At 33.3% G+C, this 8025-nt stretch overlaps 1 protein-coding gene across 1 annotated transcript; it reads left to right on the forward strand.

Moving 5' to 3' along the window:
- The first annotated feature begins 5835 nt into the window (after window positions 1-5835).
- Window positions 5836-6776, forward strand: LOC125497691 (uncharacterized). The gene is made up of 3 exons (XM_048645349.2): window positions 5836-6006; window positions 6132-6199; window positions 6303-6776. Exons 1-3 carry the CDS (start codon window positions 5836-5838, stop codon window positions 6421-6423), a joined length of 360 nt encoding a protein of 119 aa, XP_048501306.1. The 3' UTR covers window positions 6424-6776.
- The last annotated feature ends 1249 nt before the right edge of the window (window positions 6777-8025 follow it).

Below are 8025 nucleotides of genomic sequence, written 5' to 3' on the forward strand. Positions count from 1 at the left end.
TTGTGTATGGAAAATTTAAAATTTCATTTCAAATATAATTGAAACTCAAAGTGTGAACATTTAGAAAATAGAAAAATTAAAATGATGAAAATTTTTAAATATCAATTTGTGAAATTATAATTTAGAAGTTAGACAAGGAAAAAGAAAAACTGAAAGTGTATTATACTTTGCGGTTACAATTTTGGGATCATAGAGAGATTACTGAAATCCATGATTTAAGATATTACCTTTCTTTGTTACAAAATCGACCCAATTAGATCTATGGCTGCTTAAGACTTGAATTGAAATACTTGATTTTTTGATGTTGTTCTTTGATGTTGATTTGAAAATCTACTGTTGTTTGATGTTGTTCGCAAATTAGATCTACTGCTTAAGACTTATTGAAACGCTTGATTTTGTTATTGTATATTGCATACTTGGATGAACTATGTTCCTTCAAATATGAACTAGGTTCCTTCAAAATATAGGTTGTAGATTTGTAGGGAGAGGAGAGAGAGAATGAATAGTTGGAGAAATGTTTTTTTGTTGGTATGATGGGTCTTCACTCTTCAACGATTTAAGTGGCAAATAAGTATATGGACCAACTATTCCCGGTTAACAAACAAGAATTTTTTTTTATAAAAAATCCTCTTAAGTTAAATTAGATAGGCGGTGCACAAGTTTTATTGCTCAAAATAAAAATTACTCAAACCAACCCATCATGATTCATTTGGATGGAATTTCAATCTATCACCTTAACTACTAACGCATTATGTGGATTAAAAACGAAACTACTCTTATCTAAATCAAAGAATTACTATCACAATTTTCCACTAACAAACCACTTTTCACCAATTATGTAAAAAAAGTATATTGCAAGTTAAATTATAATATGATATTTATATGAAAAGAACACTACATAATTAATTAGTAAAGGAACATTTAAGAGAAAGGATAATATTTGAAAACAAATTTTTTATGTACTATTTTTTTTTTATGGGAAACAATCTTTTATAATTTTTCTCACAACTTAAAACTTTACAACATTTTGTATTTTTCTGCAAGAAATCAAAAACTATTATAAATTACGAAAATGAATAAAACCAAAAAAAAAAAAAAGAACATGACAATATTTAGTAAAGAACATCAAATGATTATAAAATTAGATGCGCATATAAAACTTGAAAAACAAAAAACTATTCAAAATCACAAAAATGAATAACATACAAAGACATGAAAGAATCTTATTCACAAAATGGAGGTGAACTTAAATGCTAACTTGCGTTTTCAGTTTGTTTTTTTTTTTTTTTTGAGCCTAAAAATATTCTCGCACGCATCGCGTGCACAAAAAGCTAGTAAAAAAAATGAAAGGAGAACCTTACAACTACTATATTAACCTCTATTGTCACAATATACAATAAACTTGTGTGGCAAATAATCCAGTGAGTTGTTTGCAATACCATGTGGCAAGTCATTTCATAGGATGCGATTGGAATTTTGGTTTCTTTCTCCCCTTGTCTGGAACTTTTATAACTTCGTTCGTTTCATTATAATCACTAAATTTCCCATTTAAGAAAAGTTGATACAAAATTATTAATCCCTCTATTTCCTCTGTTTTTTTAATAGGGATATTTGACTGGACGCGTTTACCACTACACATCTCTGACCAAGGATTAAAGTAATGCATTGGATATGGTGTATTATTCAAATGTTGCATCATTAAAACAAGGGAAAAACTAAATGCAGCCCTTAGGGCTGCATATAAGAACCTATAAATGGAAATTATTTTGTAAAACAAACATTAATGACCTTGATAAATGCATGCTTTTTGTCATAAATAACCAACTTTATACTAGTTTAGGAAAGGTATTTAATGCTTATATGCAGCCCTTAGGGCTGCATTTAGCATTACCCTTAAAACAATAGAGGAAGTATGTGCATAAGAAGCCACATCATAGCCTATAAGAATGAGGAACTTACTACCAGATTCCATAAGAAGATCATTGTGTTAGGGGCTCATTTGTCTTAGGTGCATTTAAGTCTAGGTGATTGTGGATATAAGTAGGGGTGAAAGTTCGGTGTGCGGTTTGGATCCAATCTGATCCGAATAAAATTTGGATTAAAAATTTTCAATCCGAATCCAAACCAATTAGGGTTTGAATCCGATCCAATCCAATCCGAAATTTCATACTCTAGATTGGATCCGATCCGAAAATTCAATTTTTTTAAAACTCTAGTTTTTCGATGAAATAAATAAAGCACAACAGCAGCCTAGTAGATTTAGCAAATGAGTAATTGAGTGCAGTTAGTGTTTTAGGGGAAGGATTGAAGTGCTATGTGTACTGGGCTATGGAGTAGGTTTTTTATAATAAAAAATCAGTTAAGCACGTAAGCCCAATCCAGATACATAAGACAAGACATATTACTATTCGGTTATATTGGATTTTTGGATCCAATTACCCTCAATCCAATCCGATCCGAAAATCCAATTTTTTAGAAAATCTCAATCCGAATCCAATCCGAACACAGTTCGAATCCGATCTAAATTACTAATTCGGATTGGATTGGATTTTGGATTTTATCCGAATAACTTTCACCCCTAGATATAAGATGGGGGTTTAAAAAGAAACTAGTTGTTGACCCGAACGATTTCTACAGATTAATCGATATTTTGCATTATATTTTAGTTATTCAAGATGGTTAACGTTGTTCTTCTTTTTGCTTTTTTCTTTAAAAAAATGTAATTGATTAATGAGAGTTTGTTGTTTAGGGGTGTTCACAACTCATTACCTAGTTATTCGGGTGCTCGAATATGTGCGTACTCGTATTTTCGGAGAACTAAAAAAAGAAACCTATTACTCGATCCTGAACAACTAGGTGCTCACATGCCATAGCTTTTTTTTATGAAAAATAAATCATTAGAAGAGCTACTATTATGAGTGTCAAATGTTGATCTATGTTGATTACATTGTCTTGGGGGTACTACTAAGGGTGTGCAACGGTCCAAAATCGGACCGAACCGGTTGGACTAGTAGACTGGAAGTTGAATTTTCTTGGACTGGGACAGGACCAGAATTTTCTAGTCCCGTCACGGTTAGGACCAGAATATTCCAGTCCGGTCCCGGTCCGAAATCTGTATTTTTTTATTCAAAAAAATTGTTTTTTGTTAAGGTTTAAACATATTAATAAATTCGATAGATTAAAAACTAATAATACTAAAAGTAATAATCTTAAAGGCAATAAAGATGAGGTTTTAACTTTCTAACTTTTCTAAGTGTTAAACTTTTTTAAACCTTCAAACCTATTTTTACAAAAAAAAAAAAAATCCGGCCCGAACCTGAAACCCAAAATCCCTAATTTTCATGGAACGGAGACCGGACCGGAATTTTTCGGTCCTGTCCGATTCCGTCCAAAATTGCACACCCCTAGGTACTATCATGAGTGCCAACTGTCAATTGCATGACAACTCTAATCCTCATTCCTAAAAAGGATCTACTATTAATCAAACATAACGTAAATATTCTCTGTAAGACCTCATATTTTTTTTAGTATTTATTAAAATAATCAAATATTTTTTCCTAAAAAAAAATACTTTAAGCAAAGGTATATATATTACAAGATTAAAAGTTGCTCCAAAAGCTCAAGATAGTTGTCATGTATTTAAAATTTTCAAACTAATGAATATGTAAGAGTACTACAATCCCATGACTAAATTGTTACTAATATAAACAAAATGTATTACATCGAACCAAACTAAATAATTGTTTAGTATGCCACAAAATATTTCTAGCATATACATATCATAAATTCCTTCTAAATACTATCTAAAAGCACCATATTGTAATATATAGCTAGCAAAATTCCGCCACCAATAGCGTATATACTGAAACATCTATGTTTGATCTCCGTCATTTGCTCATTGTTCGCCTAATAATTGAAACACGGTAAATAGTTAGAAAACACTAAATTTATTGCCTTAAATTGGAAATGGAGTTGACATAACAATAAAAAAGTCACGGAGTAAGACTTCAGATATATAGAAGAAACTAGTGGAAAATAGATTAAGGTTAGTTAAAATTGAGTCCATTATAATGGTCTAATTACATTAACAATAAAGTTGTATACTTGTAGTTGTACTGCTCGACTGTCTGCTGTCCAAGACTTATCTAAGGGAGCAACAACCACTCTTGCATGACAATTTCACTACCCTCATCTAATTGGTACGACAAATTGCTGATTTAGCAGGATGTGCTCGATGAGTTGTGTCTGTGTCCATCGTCTCTATCTTAACACTAAACAATGATATGAATCTTTTTGATCAGTAATATAACCTATTTCTCCTCCCTGTTTTAGACCAGTGCATTTTTTTTAAAAAAAAATCCACCATTTTGATGGGTGGACTCCCTTTGTGGTGTTGTTCATAATAACCTCGGGATAATATGGTTTTGGTACTTATCTCCTGTGATGCTTCAATTCATGGATGAAATATGAGACATTAGAAGCCTGTATAACATACATGAACTTTTCAGAAAACTTCTGCCATAGCCTACTTAAAACGAAGTCACCAAATTATCCATTTGAATCTAACCAGAATAAGTATTTAAGCAATCAAAAACTTCTCCCATGGCACGAAACATGTAGACAACACTGAGAAACCTCATGTCTCAGAGGTTTCCGTGCTTCATCTCTATTATATAAGGGAAGGGGGGAGCAATGGTGTCCTCTTTTGAAATGCCTATTTTGCCCCCCCTTCCCTTTCTAAATTACAAAGGAATGTCAAAATCAAAATCGGCACTCAAAGAAAACTACCGAAAATTAATTTACAACACTCACTCACAAATCACTTAAAAAAAGAAACTTTACAAATCACTCATACAATTGAGAAAATCACGTTATAAAAATCATGCAAATTAAATCATTCAAATAATCAGGAAGCTTTATTAAAACTAATTAAAATTAATATAAAAACTAAAATTGCTAACCTAGAACGTCAATACATACAAAAACATTTACAAAAATTTACTTACAAATCACTATTCTCAAGAATCATTCACAATTAATGGTGGGCCATGATGACAAAATAGAGGTGTATTTGAAGTGAAATCAGTTAGAAGTTAAACAAGGAAAAAAATTATTTACTTTTTTTTATAGTGTTTCCTATATATAATAAAACGTTTACATATATTTGGACCTATCTTTTTCTATTATATACTAACGATTAGTTATTAAGGTAAAAAGGTTTATGTAAAATATCATTTAAGAATTAAAGTACAACATATCGATCTCTATTATATAAGGGAAGGGGGGAGCTATGGTGTCCCCGGATGAATAGACTATGTTAACCCCTTCCCATTCTAAAGTACAAATTTACTTACAAATCAAAGGGGGCATCAAACAAAAATACCAAAAATATAATTATAACAATCACTCACAAACTACAGCCTATGAAAAAATTGACATGAAATCAAAGTGTCCACTTTCTTTACAATTTATGAATTATTGTACTTAATTCAAAAATCAACTAAAAAATTACAATATTAGAAATCATAAATAAATTCAATAAAATTTTTATTTTGTTCATAGAATTTAACTTTCGAAAGTAAAAATAAAAAAAAATAAAAAATAATAATGGTGAGAGACTTAAGTGACAAATATTAAACCAATCAAATTTTGCAACCAAAAACAATTATACTTTGTATGTCTAATATTCAAATTTCGACTCTTATGCCGAAGAAAATCGAGTTTCTGTTTTGAAAAAAATTCAAGCACGCATCGCGTGCAAAAAATTCTAGTAACTTATATATTGTATTTGACTTTCGACCTTTGCCATAGCCTCTTATGACTTATTTTGTCAAAATGGTTCTAGTTAGCAGACATAGAAGTATATCATTATCAAGACGTATTTTGTTGTCGATATTCAAAACATTGAGTGCACATTACATACCACTGCATTTTGCACTCTTATCCTCCCAAAATCAAGTCAAGGCATCTGTGCAAAGGAGAATACGCCAGAGCATAGCTGAAGAGGTTGATGCTAAGCTGTTGCCTTATTTTAGTTGACCTGCATTGAGAACACCTTTTTTTGTCTTCAGTAGGAATAGTTTCCTAAGTTACTTATATTGCAACTGATATAGCTTTTTTTTTTGTGACAGTATCCTGGACTTGAACCAATTTTGGAAGATTTGCTGCCAAAGAAGTCACCCCTCATAATTGTGAAATGGTTATGATGTTCTTGTCTATCTCTATCATTCTTTTCAGCTTATGCTTGTTCAATTGATTTCTTTTTTCTGATAATGTTGTGATAAAATTTGTTTCCTTTGCAGCCAAAATCATCTGAATCTTGTCGTTGTCAACATTGTTCCATTATTCTTCAATATTCGTGATGGACCTTATATGCCTACTCTACGTCTCCTCCATCAATGTAAGCTTAAATTTGGAAATTAGTTCCACTTATTTATGCTTTGACCTTATAATTCATGGTTGTGATCTAGGTAAAATGTTACCGCTATGTTACTATTTTCGAGTCCCGTCAAAAATAACTTCTGGCAGTCTCTTAGGTCTTATCTCTAGTGAGGTTTACCATTGCTTTTATCCAACCTTATTGTCATATATATGTCATTGCAGTGCACAGTTTCAACTGAGCTTAATCTCTCTCTTTTAACTTTTTCTTTCTGTTTCAAGGGCTGTTCTGCAAATTTTACGGCTTGATTAATTGGCGTGAGTCGTAGGAATCAGACAAACCAGACCAACCAACTCTAGTCACCACTGTCCACAAACATGGATTTAATCATTTATAGAATTCTGAAGTCAATTTCATCAACTAATGTTAATTGAGAAATTTCATAGAGAGCTTGCATGTCAAAAGTAAGATGAAAGTACCTGTTGCTTAAGATTCTGATAACTAGACAGTAAATCATGCATAAAGATGTTGCCATTTGTCCGCTCGTCCAGCAGTACCATGCTTGCAACAACAGCTCGAACATGGCTGAGACACAAGAAGTCATATGAAATGGCTGATTCTCACATACATAAACCAAATCATGTGTTGCTTATGCTAGAAGAATGCCTATTTAGACTCTCTAAAACTGCTTCCTTTACTTCTGCCACAACATTTCAGAGTTTAGACTTCGAAATAGATACTTAGCAACTGTCAAATTTTGCTCGAGTGTTAATCAGGTCAAATAATTTCTCATCCTCAAGCTTACAGATTTTACACCAGACTTCATTCTATTTCTTGTAATCTCGTTTCATATTAGACTAGATATATATTGAGAAGCGAGGGTTCAAAGATGTTAAAGGCATAAAAATTGAAGAAGTCATTGGCACTAAAATTCCCATAACAATTGAAATTAAAAACATACCTTTTGAAGCTCGGCTGATAATCTGAATTTCGCCTCTTTGCTTGGGTTTTCTTGAATAATTTCACATACCTGCTGCATTGAAGACATGAATTTTGCAGATTTCGTGGATTATGGAAGAATTTCGAAATAATATTGAAAGAAATCATGAATATTAGGGATGTCAGTGGGGCGGGTCAAGTAGGAGACCCGCCCCATCCCCGCCCAAGTGGGGCGGGGATGGGTCTAGGTTTGGTGGGGATGGGGCGGGGATGGGGATTAAAATCCTACCCGCAATGGGTGGTGGAGCGGGTGTGGATTTTATGCTATCCCCGCCCCATCCCCGCCTCCCCGCCCCATCCCGCCCGCCCCGCTCCACCACCGCCCGCCTCACATATATATGACTAAAATTGTACTTATATACTTATATTATTAATAATTTTATCTTTAAAAATATAAATATGTGGGTATGACGCAGGTACGAAGTGGGTGCGGATACCCATGAGGGTGGTGGGGCTGGGGATGAAGTGGGTACAATGCGGGTATGAAGCGGGTGTGGGTACCCATGCGGGTGGTGGGGTGGGGATGGGTATAAATAAATACTTGGTGGGGCGGGGATGGGTCTGAAATTTTCCCCCGCAATGGGTGGTGGGGCGGGGATGGGGATTGAAATTTTATGCGGGTGCGGGTGTGGAGGTACCATCCTCCG

The sequence above is a fragment of the Beta vulgaris genome, chromosome 5, assembly GCF_026745355.1.
Source record: "Beta vulgaris subsp. vulgaris cultivar EL10 chromosome 5, EL10.2, whole genome shotgun sequence".
Lineage (NCBI taxonomy): Eukaryota > Viridiplantae > Streptophyta > Magnoliopsida > Caryophyllales > Amaranthaceae > Beta > Beta vulgaris.